We start from the raw sequence: 22,191 nt of genomic DNA on the forward strand, positions 1-22,191 counted from the left end.
TTTACTTCTTTCACAGTGGTTCGCATAAGATTACTTACAGCTGAGGAATTTGGGAAGAACAAGTCAGCCTTTTCTGGGTAAAGATTATTACTATCAAGTTTTGCCAGTTGGGGCATTAGGTCTGCATAAAGGAAGAAATTGATCTTTTTGTATTGAGCTTTAAAATAAACAAAAAAGCAAAACATTTTTTCCGAGTAGAACAAGGGATTTTTACGAGCGTGCAGTTGACACTATGTAATTTTAAACAAAAGACATAGCTGTAGATGGTGTATCATCTGCAATTAACTGAAATAGCTGGGACACGATGGGGACAGGATAAGAGTTTTCTGCTTTATTCTGTCAGAACTGCTTACTGCTTGCTAGTGGGAAGTCATGTTGTTTATCAAATCAGTCTTATTGCTGGTATTGATAATGAATCAGTAAATTGTTCCTAAGCCTTTTATGACTTTTTGCGACTCCCAGTTTCAATGTAGGTCCTTGAAACTGAGCCCATAAGCAGTCTTCTGGGGAAGGAAGGACATGTACCCAAGAAGCACTGATTACTGTAACTGGAATGTTCATTTCGGTGGCTGTGAGTCTGTCTGGCTGTTCCGACCCTGTTACATAGATGAGAAAAGAGATACAGTCCCCTCCTTCTGTGGTTTCTGAGAAGCTCTTATGAGGAAAGAGCTGTTGGGAAGTGAAGACTGGGTGACTTTGAGGTGGCTGCAGCCTTGGAACAGTTTTGCCTAGCTGAAGGGGATGAGGTGTAGTGGAGAGGAAGCATGTGGATGGGGTTCCAGGGAACTGAGAGAAGGGAGCAGCTAGGAGTGAGCTAAATAACAAAAAAAAAAAAAAGTCAAATTTGAAGAAGTGAGAGAAATCTGATTCCTTTTTACCTTTAGGCATTGTAGAAAGACTGAATCTGGAGAAGTTATTTTTCCCTGCCTCCCACACCCCCTCAGGAACACCATCTGCAAAATATTTCTCTTTTACAGTCTATGGAGTACCAGAGTAGATTAGAGCCTGTTTTTCCCAGGTTTTAGAGGAGAGATCTCTAGGGACATGTCTACCTAAGTTTCCAGCCAAGCTTCACTGCTTCCTTGCTTATTTTTCTTATTTTAAAGGAATGTCCTCAATATAACAATAAAAGCCATGTAACAATTCACTGAAGGCACTACAGTAAAAAAAATGACTGTTTAACTTGTCTAACCATTGAAGACACCTTTGAAATAATGTTCTGCATGCAGATGAGGTCTTGGATCTTCTTATTCCTGATGCTCTTGCAGTGCTAGGCATATGGCAGTGTCATGTGGAATCAGGATGACCGTTTCTGGTCTAGCGGTTCCCCTCCGCTCACCCGAGACCCCCACGTCGTTTTTGAGCATTCTGAACCTTGAATATTGCATTGTCTTTACAGTCTTGTCAACGTTTCGGGATGAACTTTAGAAAGAGATCTTATTTCCACAATATTTTTTCTTTGTTATTATTTTTATTTTTTTAAGAGAAAGTGGAAGAGGTACATTGTCTGAGGCAGTTCTAAGGTGAGTCATGTCTATATAAATAGAACTGCTGAGCACATTGGATAAGCTGCAGTGTTGCAGAGGACAAAAACGTTTCAGAGGAAGGAAAGCCACCTTGTTGAAATGATCACATAATTGTAAATGTTTGTCCTTTAAGACTGCTGCCAAGGGTACCTGCCGCATCACTTTTTCCTTCCCCCTGCTCCTCCTTCAAGTGCAGGTTCATTTAAAATTGTAATTAATGCATTTGTTAGACCACTGAAGCTTCAGCAGAAAGCATAAGGGGTGGACACAGGCTGTAGTACAGATGTGGGTGCTGTACATGTGCTTTTCTGTACCGTGAGTGGAAGTGTGTCCTTTCCTCATCAGAACTGAGGCAGGGATTGTAACCTCATTTATCCCCTGTTCCTTTGCTCGTGATAAATTTGAGAGTCCACATTTTTATTTTCTCCCAATCATTTGCTGTATAGGTAGAACATGACAACAGTGTTTGACTTCATTAGGAATACTGTCTGCAGCACAGACACCGGGAAGTGTTCGGTGCCAGTTCAGTTAGGGATTATTTGAGAAGAGAGCGCCTTTCCTCTTGCACTGAAGTTTAGGATGCTGGGAAGAGCTCAGCAGATCGGCTCTCAAGAGGCCTCAGTTTGGACTCTTCCAAAAGAGAGGAAGTTCCTAGTTGTCATTGTGAAATTAAGTTTGCCCAAAAATTAGGATGCGGACCACTTTATATGCGTAGTTCCTAATGCAGTGTAGTTGAGCCCACTATGGTATCTAGCCAGGTGAAATCCCATGATGATGGAATCTGTATAATTCTTGATGTAATGCTGAAGTTTTGAGTTCTCTTTTAATTTGCCACTCAGCCTTTATTTCAGTCATGTTGGACATACATTGGCATAAAAAAAGCTAGTTTTTATGGAAAAGGTAAGGAAGATTGAGGACAGTGGAAATCTAGGCCAGAGTTAGATCTTAGCTTATTTCTTCGGGTAGGTTTTGCAGAAGTACCCAATGTGTACTGATGATGCATATACAGTTCCTTTTCTCAAAGGCTTTACTTGCTCAAAGTCAGCTGCCTCCACGTGATCTGTCAAGGTTTTGTTATCAGCCATCCATCCTTGATCACTGGAAAAATTGATTGGTGTGATGTGAGTAACTAAGGGCTCTGAAAAATCCCACTCTTACCTTTGCAAATTGCTGTTCGTGGACTTAATGAATGAAGTGTGGGAATCTGACAGACAAGTGCTTGTTCAGGAAGTCACAGATAAAGAATTTAACTGAATCCAGTGAAACTGAATTGGGCAGAAGGAGTCCAGAAGTTTAGTCAAAAGAAAGGTGTCCCACCACCGCTACCCCGGAGCGCCGTGGCTTTGCATGTGGTTTGATGTTACATCAAATCTATTCTAGCTGCAGGCTGCCTCTTTTTTCCTCCAGCTGCTTTCCTTCCATACATTATACCAGGCTGGGTGAATCGTTAACAGCTCTTGAGAGACTGTAAGCCTGTTTGCCTCAATAATCTGATCAAGGCAGGAACAGAGGTATTGTTTCCTTTTACTCATTTTCAAAAAAAGAGAAGCATGTCTTACTATTGCTGGGTTCCCTTTGTTTTTTTAAGTAGGCCAGCACTAAAAATGGAAGTTAAGATCCCAGAAATTGCTTTTGATTAGCTGCAAGTTTGGAGAACTATGTGCAAAGGAGAAAGTGGGGGAACATATGCTACCAAGGACACTGCAAAATACTGAAATAATATGTCTGTATACTCGGATGCCACATAATGCAAGAACTCGCGACCCCAATGCAAATATGAAAATGAAATTACAGTCTCTTGGTAATATGCAATGTGGTTTTTTTCTGTATAACTTTATTGGATTTCTCTTTTTTTTGCTTGGCTTCTGTTAAAAAGGCATTTCAAGCTTCCGTTTGAATGCATGGGTTGTATATATTTCTTAATTTCATCAGCCTGTCTGTAAAGAAGTACTGGGAGAAGAGCAATGTTTTGTCCTTTTTGCAAGTTCTTGAAGTGGTTTGTTTTTTTTGAAGCAACAGTGTTTCTCTCCCCCTTCCTTCTTCCTCCGTTTTCTTTTTTTCTGTAGGAGTGTTATGATACTCAACAACGATAAAACATATATGGAATTTTACAGAAATTAATTTGAAAATTTGTATCATTTTTAAAGGTTCTCGCTTACATGCATTGTGACACACCCAGGAGAAATTTTTAAGGAGATCATTCCTGGCTTAAAAATTCAATAGGATTCTTTTTTTTTGGGGGGGGGGGGGGAATCCAACCCCCTTGCATCTTTCATATTTATTCTAAATAGACCAAGGCACAAGAAGAAGTTGAACCCTTCCAACATCCAATATGGGTTTTGCTTTCATTGTCAACGTGAGTAAATTTGGCATGAAAACCAAAGAGGCCAAGTTTATATGGTAGCAATAACTTCTGGAGGAGCAGAGCAGGGAGTCAGTCTATTTGATTATGACCAGAAATGTGACAGGAAAAAATTATCCAGAATGTTACTGAGTCTTGTAGTATTCTCATATATAGCCCACCTTAAAGGGACAAATTAAGTACTGACTCATTTGGCAGGAAATCCTTAAAGGTTTTTAATAGGAGAACAAATCTGTGGACCAATCGGTGATTATTCTGTGTTCTATGCACAGAAATCCAGTCACATCAAGGATAACACTTGCATTGCTCTGCTTTAAAAGCTTTTGTCATGTTTAGCCCCAGTTGGCAACCAAGCCCCAACCAGCCGCTTGCTCACCCTCCCCCCCGGTGGGATGGAGGAGAGAATCGGAAGAGCAAAAGTGAGAAAACTCATGGGTTGAGAGAAGAACAGTTTAATAATTGAAATAAAATAATAATAAAAAACTGTAATGAAAAGGAAAACAAGAAGAGAGAGATGGGAACAAAACCCAAGAAAAAGACAAGTGGTACAACCGCTCACCACCCGCCGACCGATGCCCAGCCCGTCTCCAAGCAGCGATTGCTGCCCCCTGGCCGGCTCCCCCAGTTTCTATACTGGGCATGACGCCGTGTGGTATGGAATAGCCCTTTGGCCGGTTAGGATCAACTCTCTTGGCTGTGCCCCCTCCCAGCTCCTTGTGCACCCGGCAGAGCACGGGGAGCTGAAAAGTCCTTGACTGGTGTAAGCAGTACTTAGCAACAACTAAACCATCAGCGTGTTATCAACGTTATTCTCATAGTAAATCCAAAACACAGCACGATACCAGCTACTGGAAAGAAAATTAACTCTCTCCCAGCTGAAACCAGGACACTTTAGTTAAAAGAACAATCCTGCATTAGTAGCATGGGATCTGTAACATGAATGAAACCAACAAGGCTGATGCATGGTTTTAGTTTGTGTGTATAATGTTTTGTGCATTTCTTTGTGCAACTTCTTCCTGAAAGAAAATGCTGCCTGGCACAAGTTGAGTGAAAAAGGTTTTCTTGCCAGCTCCAAGAATGCGGTGCTTTCATTGTGATCTGAAATGTGCTTTTGTGCATTGTTCTAGCAGGCATATAGTTCAACTTCTGCACTGAAGCCAAAACTTGAATACAAGTCTTGGAGTGGCTTTGAAGTGAAAGAACTATCTTTCAATCTCTGAAGTGATGTCAAGCATTATTTTTGTTGCCCTGGGAATGTTCTTGGAGTTGACGTTGTTATAGAGAGGTTATATTACCGAAAGCATCAAATCTATCGGATATGTCTGTTGTGTAGTAACTTAGATCAGGAATATTTGTAGCCATTTTCCTTCTCTTTTCTTCCTCCTGTCTAGGATAGTAAAATTATGCCAAGTGATTTTTATTTGACCTTATTTGCATTAAACATTTCTGTGCTTTTTCTGCTTTGGAAGCAATATATTGGTAAATCATTTGGTGTCAGGCACTGGGATTGAGATTACTGAGGAACATAGCTGTTGCTTGTTTGAAACTTCTGCCTAAAGATTTATTTGGAAACATCATTTTTGTCCCTAGTTTGCCCAATGGATCTCTTTTAATTGATCTCACCGTTTCAAAACTGTATTCTAAGCTTGAAGTGTAAGTTCTGTTACTACATGATATTTCAGTTTGCTAGCATGTTGTTCGTTTAGAATTGATGTGGTAATATTAGATCTTGTGCTGTGTTGCCCTGCTGCAACGAAGCGGAGGCCTGGTCACTCAGGGATGCTGAAGTCATTCCTACTGTCCTTATTGCTACAGACTCTGAAAGAGTTTTTAAGGCTTTATTCAGTTAGATTTGTTTATGAAAAGAAGGCTTCTGGCTGAATGAAGCATGAATGTATCACCAGGTTTACCGTTCCATTAAATTGAGAGGCACCATTTAAAAGGCAGCAATTCAGTAGCTGTATCAAAAGGTCAAGATGTTGGTCAGTATATACTCTGGGAGAGGTGACTTACCACAGAAGTGATGAGGAAGGAAAAGGCATTTGGATGTACTGGTTCATAAAACTGTGTGGGTTTGCACTAAATAAACCTGCCCAGTTGGATTTTTCCATAAATTATGGTGTTTCAGCATGCCCAAACTTTTCTTTTTAAAGAGTCTGCTCCCCATTTAGAGGCAAGTTTTTCTTTAAAGATGATTCCCAACAGTGCCTGCACAGGTCTTTAACTTCCACTATAGTTTGGTGTGTTTTTTTTTTGTTTGGGTGGTTTTTTTGGTTGGGTTTTTTTGGTGGTGTTTGCTTGTTTTCCCCCGTGCTACCCCTCCTAGTACCTGGAGAGTTATGTAGGCTGTAGTTTTATAGAGCCTATCAGCAGACCTGTCCTCAAGAAGACATTAATATGGCTTGCTGTGTTCTGGTCTGTGTGAATGTGAAGGAATGATGGGAGGTCCAGCAGCTGAGGACACAGCTGCTGTGCTCAAACACAAAGCCATTCTTATTAAAAACCTGTGTTTCTCTGTGTTTGGCATTTTCATATTATTGAGTATTGTAGGTTACCGGGGGCGGGGGGAGAGGGGGGCAACAAGAAGAACACTTGGCAATAAGATCCTTTAAATCTTTATTAAAACCACTCATAGTAAAACTATTAATATTTTTAGAAGTACTTTCCCTGAGCAATTGTCACTTTGAACACTCATTTTTCTAGTCAAAAAGGCATTTCAAGTCCATTTCATTTTCATAATTTTCATTTAAATGCAGTCCCTTGAACTATAAAAGTGATAATTGGATACACAATTTACTAGTTCTGGAATGCCGGGTGTTTGGCACTAACAGAATTTGAATTAAATCAGCTATGAGTTCTCCTATTTGATCTGTAAAACATGTCTGCAAGCTTTTCTCTAGTGACTTAAAATTATGGGGATGGTCTTATTTTAATTTGCAAATATGAGGCCTTCTCATAAGTGAGCATAGGTTATGTATTTGAAGCAAATCCATAAACAAAAGCTTATCATCTGGAGAGCTTGTAGTGAGTATTAGAAGCCTGAAAAAGTTATTTGTGTAACCGTGGTGCAGTGCATCAGTAGAGCTTAAATTTTCTTATTTTTGAATATCTTGATTTCTAGAAAGTTTATTGTAAAAAATGTTTTCAAAAATCCCTTTTGTGAAATTATTCTATGTTTTCTAGATAATAAAACATAGGGCGCACAGAAAATGATATTACTGCTGTTGCAAATTTGAGACCCTTTGCAGAGGCACCAGCTTTGGCACTGGCTCTGGGTTACTATCACAGCAGTTAAAGCATGAAATCGTCAGAAACATCCAAGTAATAAACTCATGTGCTTGAAATCTATCTGGTGCTTCCCAGAGATTCATCCCTTAGGAGTTCTTCACAGTGTTTGTTTTCATGCTGGAAGTATGAACATATTTAACAGTTGCATAATAGTGCAGTACGTGTTTCAAAGATATTTATAAACAAGTTTCATAATGCTTCCCCGAGGAAGTGGTCCCCTCTTGCTTACGGGGTGTTGGCGACAGAGGTTATATTCTAGGATTGCTTTTGATACTCAGCTCTCTGAATCAGAGGCTGTCTTTGTGTTTGTACAGCACTTTGCACAGTAGGAGCTTCTAGCCAGTTCTGTAGTAGTATTATAAAATAATTGCACTTGGTTCTCCAACTTTTGTTTCTTCAGTCTGTCCTACAACACACACAGAAGGCGCGTGTGACTCCACTCTGAGTTTTTGTTGCCCAGCCTTTCAATTTCATACACTAAATGTCAATCTGCATGTTCAGGTTTTAAGATATATTTATTTTTGAGGGGGGTGACACGTGACATTTTTCATCTGGTACTTCTATTTATATTCAAAGAGTAGTCTCCAGATCCTCATTGTGGCAAATGTATGCTCTTTTTATAAAAATAGTCATCTGTAAATATTGATTATGATAACTTCTTTGCACCAAATTACAGCCTGCCTATGCCAGGGCATGGTTCATCTCCTGCTGCATGGCAGTTGTCACCCAGGAGTCTGGCACTCATGTTTCTTTTTATAGATTTGACTTGAACATAGTGATCCCCCCCCCCCCCCCCCCCCTTCCTCTTACAGAAATTGTGAGTCCCAGGACATCTCAAAAGCCACATGTGGATTGTTGAGACTTAAAAGTGATAGCCTGTTCCTCCTTGAAAGAAGAGATCAGAGGTGTCGTATCTAAACGTTCACCTGTGCGATTGGACAAATAGGCTCAACAAGTGACTCCAAATTGTCCCTGCCCTTTGTATTCCCCTGGGAACACATCTGGATTCACATGGTCATGGCCTTAACCTGCCATACCGGGACCTGTGCAGGCACTGATGGGAATCACGTCCTACGCAGAGTAGCAACTGGCGCTGCTTGGCATGGGAGCCCTGCAGTGGGGGCTCCTGTCCTCCCCCCCCCCCCCCCCCCGCCAAAGCTATTTTGTAGTACAGCTACTTCATTTCCCAAGCAAAATTCCTAGTCCTTAGTGTTGCATTGAGAGTGGTGTAGTTGATTTAATGCCCAATTCTTGCACCATTGTCCCCTTTAAAATGGAATTAGAGGCCAGCTGAGTCTGTTTCGTGCAACTGTGGTTGAGGTCAATACAAGGATCTGCTGTTGGAGGTCTGCTCTTCAGCTATCCTGTGGTTTACTGCAGAAGGCTGCATGTTTCTCTGATGATGCATAACGTGCTATCCTGCTAGACTAGTTAAAGTTGTGTTATATTTGGTATGAGTTAGACACCCATGTCCTTTCATAGTCTATGACAAAATGTTACTTGTTTGGTTTATATTAGTTTTTAGAGGTGAGCTTAAAGGACTTATTTTGGCTTAACAAAATATGCAGGAGATTACAAAGTCTGCCTTCCTTTCTGGCCCCACATGATGAATTTTTTTCTTGCTGCTTTATTGAGAGAAAGAAATCTGTATTGGTGAACCAGCATGGACTGGAGAGATGGGGAAACGGAACTGGGACTTAGGAGACCTGGACTGTAATCCCACAGTACTTCATTGTGCATGCTCAGACAAGTCATTTAATGCCCTATCCCTTTGTTCGTCCTCTGGCTTTTCTGTGCAAACTCTTCTGTTTTGTGAATGTTTCTGCTGGCACTATGGAGTTTGATCTATGCTGGGACTCCTAGGCACTGTTGTAACTAACTTCCATTGAATGAAAAAAAGGGGTTTTAATTTGTTTTTCTTTTTCAGTGGTCTTTACTGATGGTAAGAACTCAAGCACTAGAATCTTCTCCTGTATTCTTTTCTGATTTACTAACACATCATTTGACAGTTGTAGTACACCTCAAGTTTTGTAGCTGTTGAGCACTCATGTTCATGGAATAGGTGCTGGCAGCCCGGAAGTCTGTTTAAAATAACTTGCAATGAATGTCTAAGAAATCCTGTCACTGTCACCCCAAAAGACTAGGGTGTAAGCCTTGAGCCAAGTTTGCACAGGTAGAGTGCTTTCCAGGAAAATGTTGCGTTTAGCAGATTATGCTGGGTTCCTGCTCTTTAATTTGTGAAGAATTTGATTTATGCTAACAGCAGTTCTTTATAAAATAATGAAAGCAAGTTTGCGAACCAAAAGAGCGGTCAGCCTAACCAGTGGGTTGGCTTAAGGGACCATGCTGCTTTCCCATATGTAGGATGTTACCAAGGGTATAAACAGCGCTGTCCTCTTTTGCTCTTTTAGCTGGATTTGTCTGAAGTCTAATACTCCTCCCCCCCAATAGTGGCATTCTTTCAAGCTCTGTTCACAAGCCTTAATTTCAAACAGTGAATGAGACGTGTTTTTAAAAAGCTGTGCAAGACCACTTTTCTCTTAAGCTGGAGCAAGGCAGGCAACAGGGTAGCAGGCAACAGTGAAGCATCCTTACGCGTTCTTCGTCTTGTAACTGTACGAGGGTCTTGTCTTGAAAAATCACTTGTGAACTTCAGGTTGTTGAACCTAGGTTTAAGGATTTACCCATTAAATCTGCGATAATAAACATCTAGGGGGGAAAGGAGTGATAATAATTGTAAAGAACCCACCTTTTTGCTGAGTGACGTTAAGTCCAGTATATGTCAAAGAATATTAAGCATTGCATGTGTGTAAAATACTGGTTTTTACCCATAACCAAATAATCAACTACTACATTGTGTGAATATGTACTACAAAGGCTCTGCTTAAAGTAAAACAACAGCCCTGCTGCAGAATTTTGAGTGTGAACATAAAAAGCACATGAAATTCTCATTTTGTTCCAATTACTGAGAAAATGCTTAAAATCTATTTTCCAGTTTGTGTTTAATTTTAGTTACCTGTGGATTTGTGGATGTTTATAAATGTTACCTTGTGGAGATGGGAGAGACTGGTTTGTTTGCTTTTTAAGTGCTGGTTTTTACACCTTGTGTGCTCATTAAATTCTTGAAACTTAACGGGAAGCAACTTTTTAGCCTAGTGGGGGCAATTTCCAGTTTGTCTGCTTAAATCTTTAGTATTGTGTTTTCAGCGATGGTGGTTCAGAGGCCTGGTGGCCAGGGGTGTTGAAGTCTTGAAGTGTAAAACATCCATGGCTGTGCTCTCAGAACTCTCTGGGACAAATTACCACTGAACTACTTCCAAGACGCACTTTTTTTTATTCCAGGGAAATTTTCAGTACATCTTACAGCTCATTTTTCTAGCACATGTGTTTAACAACTTCTCATATTGCCTTTCCCACCAAACTAATACCCTGGTGCGTTAGGTGTTCTGGATGTCGAGCCTGGAAAGCGGGGTGGTAATATCCTTTTCTGTGTGTCCTTTTCCCCCAGCCATAGCGCTTTTATGTTTTCTTGCTGTAACATGCACCCAAGCTTCTTGGATGTTGTTCTCCATGCAAAACTAATGAAAAATTTGCTAAAAGATTCCCCAAGCTCTTTCTCAATCTTCTTTCATTTTCTTGTGGTGCTTCATAGGTTTATTATAGTTTTAAACATTTAGATTATACCCATAAGGAAAGCAATTAACAAAAATCTGTGCATCAATGGATTGTAATGAGAGAAAATTAGATTTGTCTTTCATCTTCTTTTCTCCCCGTTTGAGAAAAAGAAAAAAGTGTAATCTCTTCTTCATGTTCAAAACAGCCATTTTAGTCTCATTTAACTGTGTTCTGTATTAAAAAGCTTTCAGTAGTGTTTTAAAAAAAAAATATCCCAGAAGCTGTACTTTGAGAAAATACAGAATGTATGTTTAAACAGAAAACATCTATGTCCAGTTTTTAACAAAATCAGTGATTTTTCATGAAAAGATTATCATAAAAATGTATACTGTGTTTTGGTTGTATATTCTTCTGTCAATGATAGCCAGAATTAATCCTTACCTTCGAACATCAGAAAACTAGCCACAGCTTAGAGCTGCAGTGGCTTTCCTTGGGGGTAGGAGTAGGAGTAGCATTTCTTGCTTTGCAACAGTTGTATTACCTAATAGTGGGTAAGATACATTTCCATGCGGTATGTTTAAAATCACATGCAATGTTTAAAAAAACAAACCAACCCCAGTAACAGCAAAAAGTTTCTCTGTCACTGGGATTTCAGTGATGTTGTCTTTCTAGATGTAGAATCAATGTAGTTAATGAAAGACGTGGAATGACAGTTTCCACAAATAGTACTTTAAGTCTCACAAAACAGAATATTCATGTGTTTATAATGTGGGAATGTAGGAGAAGTTGCAGATACAGAACAGGGACTGATCAAATAATCTCCCTGCAGGCAAAGATAAGACACTATCCCCGTGCAATGACAAGTTTCAGCCTTATTTTGAAAGATTATGCATATTCCGTTTCTTTCGTGTTTGTTTATTTGTGTCCTTTCTGTTGAGCAGGCACCTTCTGCAAAGCATGCAAAGCACAGGCTGAAGTGAGGCCTCAGCCCTTGTTTATCCAGCCCTTACTATCACAGCTGGTACCACACCTAATTTATTTGGAGTGTTCCAGCTAGTTATATTTGCAAGTAATTGAGTCCTGCCAGTGATGGGAGCAGAGCACAGCCTCTTCCAGAAGATTGTGAATGCTCCTATCCATACTGCTGTGTTTTCCCACCACTTTTCTTACCTGCTTGACTTTTCTTTGCAACTCCAGCCCTTTACAAGGCTATGATAGCGACATCCTAGGTATCAGGAGGCTCCCTAGCTGTTCCACGTCATTCTTGAGCTTCTAGCATAGCTCCTTCATTGCTTTCATTCTTTTACCTGCCAAAAGCCCTATTAGCTTTAAGCAGTTAGAACAAACCTGTATAAAGGTGAGTGCCCAATTTGAGGTGACCTGCTTGGTGCTGGTTAACCCATGAGCTTTAAATACAGGTTTAATACCAACAATACTGAAGTGTTTCCTCTCCCAGTCCTCGCTCCTACCCTGTGGTACAGAACTGTCTGGTGTTTGTGTGGGACTTCCAGCTGACTCCTTCCTCCTGTTCCTCTGCAGCTAGGCTTGTTTCTCGCCCTGTGACCACACCGTGCTTTGTCTGCTGTTCAGCAGTCCCAGTTGATGTAACTGGGTCTCTTTCACCTCTTAAGCTTCCAAACTTGCTACAGAGCAGGGGAGAGTCTGTGGCCTGTGTTGTAGCTGGGGAAGGAATGCTTAGCATAGCCATTTTTTCAGGGGGGGGGGGGAAATCTCTATCTACACCATAATAACGTGTCCCATGTCTGGATAAATTACCTGACTAACCTTCTTCCCTACTATGTGATCTGACACACACTGTTTGCTGTGTCTTGTTAATATTGGCTGTTGCACAGGTGCAAAAGTGAGTTTGCAGGATTCTCAGTGATAAATGCTTACTGTTGTTGGTGGTGGATCGAGTCCCTTGATCTCCCACCAGGCTTGCTGCTTACAAGTCCTGTACTTTTTCAAGCGTTCTTGGTGAGGTTCTGGTATCAAGGAAGGAAGGCTTGCGTTCAGACCACTGGATGCTTGATTTAACTTTGGCTGGGTTTTGTTAGCATTTCATTTGTCCATAAAAGCTGTTGGCATAAGATGTTGATTTAGGGACAGCAGAAGGACATCGCTAACAACTAAAACACTCAACTTTCCTCAACTTTCACTCCTCAACTTGCACTCCTCAACTTTCTCCAACCCCTCTCCATAAGTTTAACAATTGCAAGACTCCCTTGAAAAGAAGAGACTGATTTTTTTTTTTTTTATTGTATCAGGGTAAAGGAATTTCTTACAAAGCAATGTTTGGGAAGGGAGAAACAGGACATTTTATGATAATGAAAGAATGAAAGAAAGGAAAGAAGAATATGGATAAGGGGTTGTGGAAGGACTGAAATAACAGCAGGGCAGTGAAAGATGTAAGTGGGAAAAGCAGCGGGTAATAAGGTGGAGACCAGGAAACATGAAAGAATGTGAACTTTAAAAAGAGAATGCAGTTGAGCAAGAACCTGGTAAAGCAAAGCAATGAGAAGAGATGTGAATAGCAGGGTAAAGTGAAAGTTAGGTGAGCTTCATGGTTTGGCTCATTTGATGTGGCTTAAGACAGACTTTTAACTCTAGTGGAGGAGGAACAATTCTGAAAATGTCTTTTTACACTATGAGAGCAATGGAGAGGTCACGAAGAGTCACTTAAAGATACCTTCCTGCTGCAATAGTGTCCATGCAGAATCCAGCTTCAGTCAGTGAAGCTTCATGCAGGCTTCGCTAAGGCTCACCACCTGAGATGTGGTGGCCTGACCACACTATCAGTCCCTAATCGCTAATCTCTAAAGAAGTAGCACACGTTTTCTGGGTTGTGAAGTACCTGGCATGACATTAATCCAAGCTCTGAGAGATTACACAGACATCTTTAGTAATTTTTCAGTAATCACTTATCTTCTGTCCTTTCCAGTTCCCTGCTTTGCACAATGAGGACATCAGCAATATCCTTTACGAGCGAGGTGCTTGGATGAAGTACTTGAATGTTGAGTGTGGAAAACAAAGGTGTAACTGCCTTCACATGATTAGAAAGAGTAGAACAGAGAGAACATACAGATGGTGGGGATACCTAAACCACAGTATTTGCAAACTTTAGTGTCTGAACAGTCAAAACTATAGGCTGGCTTCAGAGAGGATCAGTCAGAATGAAAGGAGAATTACTGAGGTAAGAACAGGCAGTGACAGAGAAGACAAAAATTCTCTCTTTCTCTCCTTGCAACTGTCTTGGGGGATATTTTAATTGAAAGCTTTCATCCAAGAGGTTACTGAGGTGAAATAGAGGCAGAATTATTACCAGGTTTATTACAGTGTATTCCTGTGAGTTGAATCATGGTTGGCTAATATAAGAAACAGAGCAGCATATTGCTAGCTTTATGCCTGGGGAAAAAAGAAAACTGGAGTCCTTTGTATGACTATGTATTTAGATAGTGGCTGCATGACAGCTACATGGTAGGTGCTTAATGGAATTCCCACCTCTCCGAGGTGGGAAGCTTGCGGGTACGCAAGCATGGAGTTAGGTTATACTCCTGCTGCAGAGGACGGACTGTGCGATCCCATTAGATAGCTTTATGCAGCCTCTGGGTGAACCGGTCTGATGGCCTGGACTACCAACTGTGCTAACAGTTGATACACGTTTTTCGGCTCATATGACGAAAGAGAGGACCAACTTGTATATGAAGAGCAGCTGGTTGAAAAGGGACTTGAGGAAATGTGGAATGATGCTCAGAAATGAGAGGGATGGACAGATGGGGGAAGCATTTGAAATTTTTCAACTACTGTGCAATCTCTTCTGGTTTTAGATACATGGATGCTCAAATCACTTTCAGGATGTTCTTTCTGTTTCCTTGTTACTGCTAACCTCTTGCGCTGGAGAAAAAGTTGCTCCCTTAGGTGCTGTCCTTCAGGGGCCAAGAAGCTGTTATCTTTGAGGACTTTGACCTGGTTGCAGTGAAATGTGCCTGTGCCGATTGCCATTTGATCTGCTCCCCTATTACTCAAACCCTTTGATTCCAGACTTGGCCACCTTCCACCACAGAATGTCTCAAGCTGTGGCTCTCCTTCACAGGCTAGGCAGTCCAGTTGCATCATCAAACTTTAATGAAAAGATAGTGTTGCTCTCTTCCCCACAAGTTTTAAAGGTGGCAGGGTTCTTTACAGTAGCGTCAGGTGCCTGACCACCTTCTCTAGTTCCTGAGCCTGCCTCTGCTTCTCTCTGCTACTGAACCTGCTTCTGTTTTCTCCAAGTCTGGAGAGACCCAAAACTTGTGTGTGGTAACTACTGTGCTTGCTTTTCTCTCTCATGTCTCTGTTGCCCATCCCTCAGGATTTTTTCTTGTCTTAGTATCTTATCTTGCATTTTCTCTAGGCTCGGGAGAAACAGGTTTTCAAGTCCTGATCCAAAAAATGAAGTGGAAACAAGTCCAAAGCATGAACTACTCCTGAGCAGCTGTGAGACTGATGATCTATTTCTACATAGCAAACTTCTGAAGATGTAAATATTTAACAAAGCTTGCCGTTTCTTTTGTAATGCAGAGTTCTCTTTTTCCGTGTCCAAGACACATTTGAGGGGAATACGCTTCAAGTACGCACTCCTTCCCCTGCCATGTTCCTCGTTCCCTAGAGGGCAGGTGGCTGAGGTATTGACAGTGCTAAATGCGAGCAGGTGGATTGCACAGACACACCTTGGGCACAGCATTGCAAAGCATCTATACAAGCATAAACTTGTACCGAGCGGCAGCTTGCTCAGACTGTTTGACGGAGGAAGAAAAGCAGTGTGGGAATACTGAAACTAGTCATCTAGTTTAGCGTCTGCTTCACGAGGCTGGTTCCTCTTGAATTTGGAATAAGGTTTCGCTAACAATAAGTTGCAGGGAGGACCTATTTCTTCTACTCCTGGCAGGGATTCCACCAGCAAAGATTATGGTTCGTGACTTAAACGCATGCCACGTGTCCTATGCAGGATTTAGAGCTAGGTAGCTGCTCCTTAGCTTCCTCTTCACGTGTTGTTTCTAGTCAAGCTGAAGTGTAAGCATCCTATTGTAGTTTTGCACTTGTACTTTTTATAGTACAAAATTCAGATAAGAAAGGATTTAAAAGTTTTCAGTGGGGGTTCGACTGTGGATGTGTCAAAGTCTTTACTGCATTAGTGTTGTGCAGAAGTGTCACAAAACCGGTCATAAAACATCACCCTCTTGCAGTCCTGATCTGAGGTATTTGCAGGGCTGGGTTTTTCATTGAGATCCTAAATTGTTTCTCCTCTTACCCTTCCGCTGATACCACATACACTCTGCAGTTTATTTATAGAGAAATTGGTAATATATCTGCAGTAGATTAGTTGGTCATCAAAGGAACAAGGTCTATACCAAAGAATTCAGCACAGCAATAACTGGCATGGAGATGTAATAATACATAGCTGTAGATGGCCTTTGAAGATGATTAATTGTGGAGGTGTGCCGTAGTGGCAATAGCCTTGTATTTTAGATAGAGCCTTGAGCACAGTTCTTGTACGGGAGAATGTGCAGGAATGCAGACTCCCTTTTGGGGAGGGATTGGAAAGGTGTCTGCTGCAGCCTGCGCAGCATTTATGTTGTCTTCATGGGGAAGGCATGGCTTAAACCAGCCCTTCAGAAATTCATTTAACTTTAACCATACAAAAGGAGCGTCTGATGTGGTGAGGGGTTGTCAGTCAGAAACTGCAGTCTGGTTTTCTCTTTTTTGTGTTGTGATTCACTGAGTCCTTCCGGTATAAAAAACCATTTTTCATATAACATGAGGTTGAACAGGCTATGAATGACTGCTCTGTGGCTCAGAGAAGGCAAATGTCCTGTCATACGCTTCAGTAGAGAGCAGTTTGTGACCTATGTCATCAATTAGCAATGAAATAGTTCTCATCTTGGGCTAGCAGCAAGATTTTCTTTTAAATATTTTACTGTCTTGGTTCCAGCTGTCCAGTTGGTCTTCATGTTTCCTGAACTTGCTTCAGTGTGTATCGAGCAATGCCTTAGCTAAAATTGTGGTTGTAATATACAGTATGAGAATGGTGCTGCTTCAAGTAGTTTATTCAAAAATACATATATCTCAACATTGCAATATTTTCCCATTAAATTAATTTGCTTTTGGAATCAAAAGCAGTCCTACATTCTCTTGTCATGCACACATTATTAATTGCAATTAATTTTTAATTTAATGAAAAATTATGCTAAGAGCAAGGGGGGAAGCTCTCTTGCAGCATCCTTGCTCTTTCTTTGCCTAGATAACCTCAAGCAATCAAAGAGGTTAAATTTAAAATCCACTCCTGCTCGGCATTTTTATCTTTTTAAATGGAACGGTGTTTAAACTCAGGGAAACTATCAAAGGAGGAATGAATGTATTGGCAGAGGTGACAAGTGGTATTCAAGTTGGATAATCTTATTCTTGAAGTGGTTGACAGAAGTTTCTGTTGGAGAGAATTGTCTGAAAGAGGAGTTCTTGTTGCAGTTTCCCAGAGTTTATTTAGAAAGCTGAATCACTCTCTAAATCTAATTATCGTTCTTGTGAGCTATATCAACCTGGAAGTTAGTAAGTTGGTCATGAGTGCAACTGTGTCATAAAGAAGCTTTCCAGATTGGAGATTTGTTCTTAAATTTGATTCTGCACTATGCTCTGTTACCCCAAGGATTAAGAGAGAAAATGTTTCCAAGCCCATTGCTAATTTAACAGCAAATTGGAGCTTGCAGTTAGCGATATTGTTCTGCTGTTCTCTTAATTAAAAAAAAAAAAAACCACCCCACACCACAATTTGGGTCAAAATTTTAATTTTGTTTTGCTATTATTATGATAATTTAAGACCTAAATAAGGATAACATATAGCTGACGGGAGACCAGATCTTGTCTACGCTAGAAAAATGATCCATTACTGTCAAAATTTGTCTCCAGCAGAAATAATCAAGCTCATGTGCAGTAAAGCGTTAGTTTACATCAAACCGTAACACAGTTTTGAGCCTGGTCTTCTAAGAGATGTCTTTAAAGACCTTTTTAAAATGTGACACTTAATATGTGCACAGCACACAATACGTGAATTCTTGTTAGCTGCGAAACAACATACTTATGATTGTTTAAGTATAGAATCCAGAGCCCTGGTCTTGAATAAAGGCTGTACTGTACTGAAAAATGTACAAAGAAAAAGCAAGAGAGAGTCTCTGGCCTTGGTGAATTTACAGTCGAAGTGCAAGACAACAGGTAGTACGGGATAAAGACAAACGAGCTGAAAGGAGGAGCTGGAGATGGTATCTCTCAGCACGGCTGGCGGTGATAATGTCATAGAAGCATGAAAAGCAAGAGCAGAGTGTCATCTTCTGCTGGGCCCTGGATGCTGTTGGTAGTGGCTATGCTAAACTTCTGTGCACTAGTAAATGTATCTTCTCTGTAATAGTAATTGGTTCCAGTTAGTTGGCAAGAGTCTGTTTTGAAGCTGTACAGTAAATATGTTTGCTTGAATTTTTTCCCACAGCTACTTCTACTCCGCTGTTAAGCACAATAGTAGACCTTAAGCTATAACAGATGCAGTGTGGACGGTACCTGTTGAGTTTTTATGCTTTATCACTTTATAAAATGACAGCTTTGGTTTTGCTTTTTGATTGTTACTGTTTCATTCAGCTTGGATTGAACACTGATCCCTCGGACTAGCAGCTATGGAGGTGGGTTTTAGCTTCACTCTTTAAGTAGTGGGCTATCCTCTCTCTGGTTACCTGGGTGGAGCAGAGTATCTTATTGTAGTACAGCTGGGTGGTGAATTTCCACAGGTTTTCTCACCTTGTTCTCATTCATGTCAGTGCTTTGGGGTCCTGGACCACCGCAGAGTTCTGTTCCTGGCTCTGTCCCCATCACGTTGTGCAACCACCTTCACTCTTGCAGTGTGCTTCTGTTGTCTCCTGTCAGGACCTTTGACTCTAGCTGAATGAACTTATCCCCTCAAGTCAGAGAGGTGAAAACCACAAGTTGAGGGATATAGTCCCTGAGGTGAATCCATCCAGTGTGCTTTGGGACTGCAGGTGGGGCTGGTCGAGGGGCAGGAAGAGTGTTGTGATAGTTACCGAAGTCCAGCAGCTACTGATGCAAAGTCAGAATAGTGTTTTGGTTGTTTTTGGTTTTTGTTTGGTTTTTTTGGTTTGGTTTTTTTTTTTTTCCTAAATGGGCATGTTGTTTCCTAGTCAGGTCTTCTATTTTTGGCTTGTCCCATTCGTGCATGTCTGTTTTGGTGAAACAAAGAAAAATTAGCATTGGGAGAAAGGGATTTAGAAACAATCATTAGGCTTTCTAGGCACAGAACAGGTATAACCTGTTTGACTTTGCTAACACTTTGCCAAGCTTGCATCTTCCCCTTCTGCAGCTGCTGAACTAAGGGTTGGCGTGACTGTGTCCTTATGCATTAGGTCTAATTAACAAGATTATTGTCACTCAGTTTTACAGCATTTAGCAAACAACATTGATCCAACCATTTAAAAATAAATAAATAAAAAACCCCAACAAAACAAAACCCATAAACCCACCGCAGAGTTGTACCACTGCTCTGTATAATTTGGGATTGTGTAGCCTCTTCTGTTGAATTTTAAACAAAAAAAGTGTTTTGTCTTTCTAAACTGGGTATCTCACTGAGTCCAAAGAGCATACAGTATTTCACACACCTGAAATCTTCACTTACAGCTGATACCCCAAGGACATCCTCAGCAATCCCACTGAGTTGAAAGGAACTATGTGCAAAATCAGGTACCTTTAGATTGTATGTTGGGCTGTGTCCGGACTGTACCTAATACTGTTAGTTAAAAATTACAGCTTGCATGTTTGAGCTAGAGCTTCAGCAAATAGTAGCAGTAATAATAATACAGAAAACTTGGGCCGTTTTACAGAAATGAGAATAGCTTCTATGTTTTGTACCAATACGGAAAGATGAAAATTACTCGATCAGGGTCACGCAGCAAGCTAATGGCAAAGGCAGGACTGAAAGCCAGTCATCCGTCATCCAAGCTTTCCTCTTTATTTGCTAGACCTCACTGCCTCTTACGGATACTTATGGATATCTAATCATCTAGACTGCTGCAGTGGTGGTCTGCTCAAAGATTGCAGTCTTTTAATGGGATTTGAAAGTTGGGTGATACTTATTCCCTACTTATGGTTTAGTGTATAAACTAGAAAATGTAGTACCAGGTTTACACAGCTCCTTTTAAAACTGGCTGCATCAACACAGAAATAAATTAAGCTTTACAAGTCTCTTCCTGGAACCCAGTAAATATTGCCCTGTTTTCAAAGAGGAGGAAGCCGAAAAGCCAATGCATTAACGTGATATATCCACGGTTACACAGCTGGCAGAGCGGGAGCAGACTCCTGCTCTCATGACTCTTCCTGGCCGCTTGCATCAGAGATGCTGAAGTTTTCTGTAGGGGTCAGAACATCCCTGCCTGGATCCGAGGGACAGGGTGGGAGGTGCACAGGACAAAGAAATTCCTTCTCCTCCCTCCGCCTCCTCCAGCTCGGAAAGGGTTACAGCTGAAACGCCTGCGACAGCCTCAGGAAAACATGAATCAGTGCTGGTGAGGGAAGGCGGAATGGGAACCCAGAATTACAAGCTGGTTTGTGCTTTTCGTTTACCTTTGGGGGGGTTAAATCCAGCGTTTCGGACCATCTCGGCACCGCTGACACTCGTGATGGAAAGCAGACCGTGTTCATGGACCGTGTCAGTGCATAGCAGGCTGGGTGCCTCTGTGTTGTGGGGTGGGGAGGGCTGGAGAAGGGGGGAACAACCTCCTTTCTCTCTGCCTCCTCCCCCGCTGCCCTCCGGCAGGCTCCAGCCAGCTGCTCCTGCAGAGCGAGTGTGAGTGTGAGTGTGCCTGTGAGTGTGAGTGCGTGTGTGCGCGCAACATGGAGGGAGGGACCGGAGCTGCTGCTGCCGCCTTTACCGGTATCTATACGGCAGCTTTCACTGCGGGAGCGATAGGAGCTGCAAGCAATCTTGATGAATCTGAAAGGTCAGTACTATCAATAAATCACCCGCAGATAAATGCTCCTCGGAGATGCTTTCTTTTTTTTTTTTTTTTTTTTAACCCTGTTTTCTCATAAATGGAGTATTAAAACGATACCGTATCTCCGAGGAATGTAATTGTTTCACAATTGGTCATAGCCCGCAATGTCTAATAAAAAATTTAGAGCATGATTTAAAAAGGCAAGTGTGTCGTTTTCACTTAGCAAATGCAACTTCATTTTAATTTTTAGCGTATTTTTTAAGCATATGTATATGACTATCTTTTAAGTGGTTGAGTGTTTGGATGGAGAAAGGTTAATTACCTCCTTCAATGAGATTACACCATGTAGGTTACGCTAGCATGTAGAAAGCAAAGTATAATTTTGTACCCTGTTCTTCATGTGACAGTGGTCCTTGAGGCATTTTCGGGTAAAGCGTGTAGAATGTGGTTATTAGCATGACTGAAACTTGCATTTTTTTAATCAAAAATGTAATATATCCTGTCTGTAGCGGAGTCGAGCACATACTCTGCACTTTGGCTGTGTGAAAACAGCAGCGGTCACAAGGGTTCTGTGCCGAGCGTATTTTTTTCCTTTGTAATGGATAACTAAGTGCTGTTGATCTGGTATGGGTTTAGGAGCAATAGTTCTGGAGGGCCAGGTTATCGTGTAGTTAAAATTCTTGTGGAATGAGACAGTGCTGATTATCTTAATGGAAAATCATCTCCTTCACCCTAGGCTTGCGTTTGTACTGTGGCTGATATGAAATAAGCCTATCCCTGTTGCAGTTCAAGTGGGATTTTCTACTTCAGGGCTAAGAGTGCATAAATATTTACTGGTGAAAAAAAGGAGGGAGTTGGGGAACCAGTATAATTTAAAACTTGCTGTCTTGGGCATGCTGTTACCACCTACCTGGTTTACAGATCAAGGCTGTTTCTACCAAACTAAAAGTTATTTATGACCATAGCTGCCGGAAGCTGAAGACCGCGGGTTCTTACTTCACTGTATAATACATTACAACAAAGTCTTGATAATTTATGCTAACTCCACCCACTTCAGCTTACAGTGCCAGAAACCAAAGGAGAGTAGCCCTTACTAGCGCTGCAAAATTTCTCTGAAGTTGTCTGCATTTTCTTTCTTCCTTGAAGTATTTTGCCGTAGGAAAGCTGCTACTGAATATCTTCTCATTGTTTGTACTACCCAGTGACTCAGGTGCTGTGAGAATGCTAGTTAGGTAATTTTGGTTCCCCTTACTTACAAAACAAAACTGTATTTAAAAATTAAATGTGTATAGTGTACTAATGCTGGAGCCCTTGCGCTCCCCAACGTCCTTTGTGACAGAAGCAGCACGCAGAACAGTACGCTATATATAAGCATCCA

General features: G+C 41.2%; 1 protein-coding gene across 6 annotated transcripts in view; it reads left to right on the forward strand.

The window, feature by feature from the left end:
• Positions 1-22,191, forward strand: part of ARHGAP32 (Rho GTPase activating protein 32) — a 263,478-nt gene that overhangs the window by 48,358 nt on the left and 192,929 nt on the right. For 3 of the 6 annotated variants that reach the window (XM_075521293.1, XM_075521294.1, XM_075521304.1), the window contains exon 1: positions 20,590-20,819. The exons of 1 other annotated variant lie outside the window; for it this stretch is intronic. In XM_075521293.1, coding sequence (XP_075377408.1) covers positions 20,713-20,819 — 107 coding nt within the window. In that variant the 5' untranslated portion in view covers positions 20,590-20,712. Of the gene's footprint in view, positions 1-20,319; positions 20,424-20,588; positions 20,820-22,191 lie in introns of those variants that run through there. 2 more of the 6 variants (XM_075521303.1, XM_075521295.1) reach the window with 2 other exon arrangements.

This window comes from Mycteria americana, chromosome 19, assembly GCF_035582795.1.
Source record: "Mycteria americana isolate JAX WOST 10 ecotype Jacksonville Zoo and Gardens chromosome 19, USCA_MyAme_1.0, whole genome shotgun sequence".
Taxonomy (NCBI): Eukaryota; Metazoa; Chordata; class Aves; order Ciconiiformes; family Ciconiidae; genus Mycteria; species Mycteria americana.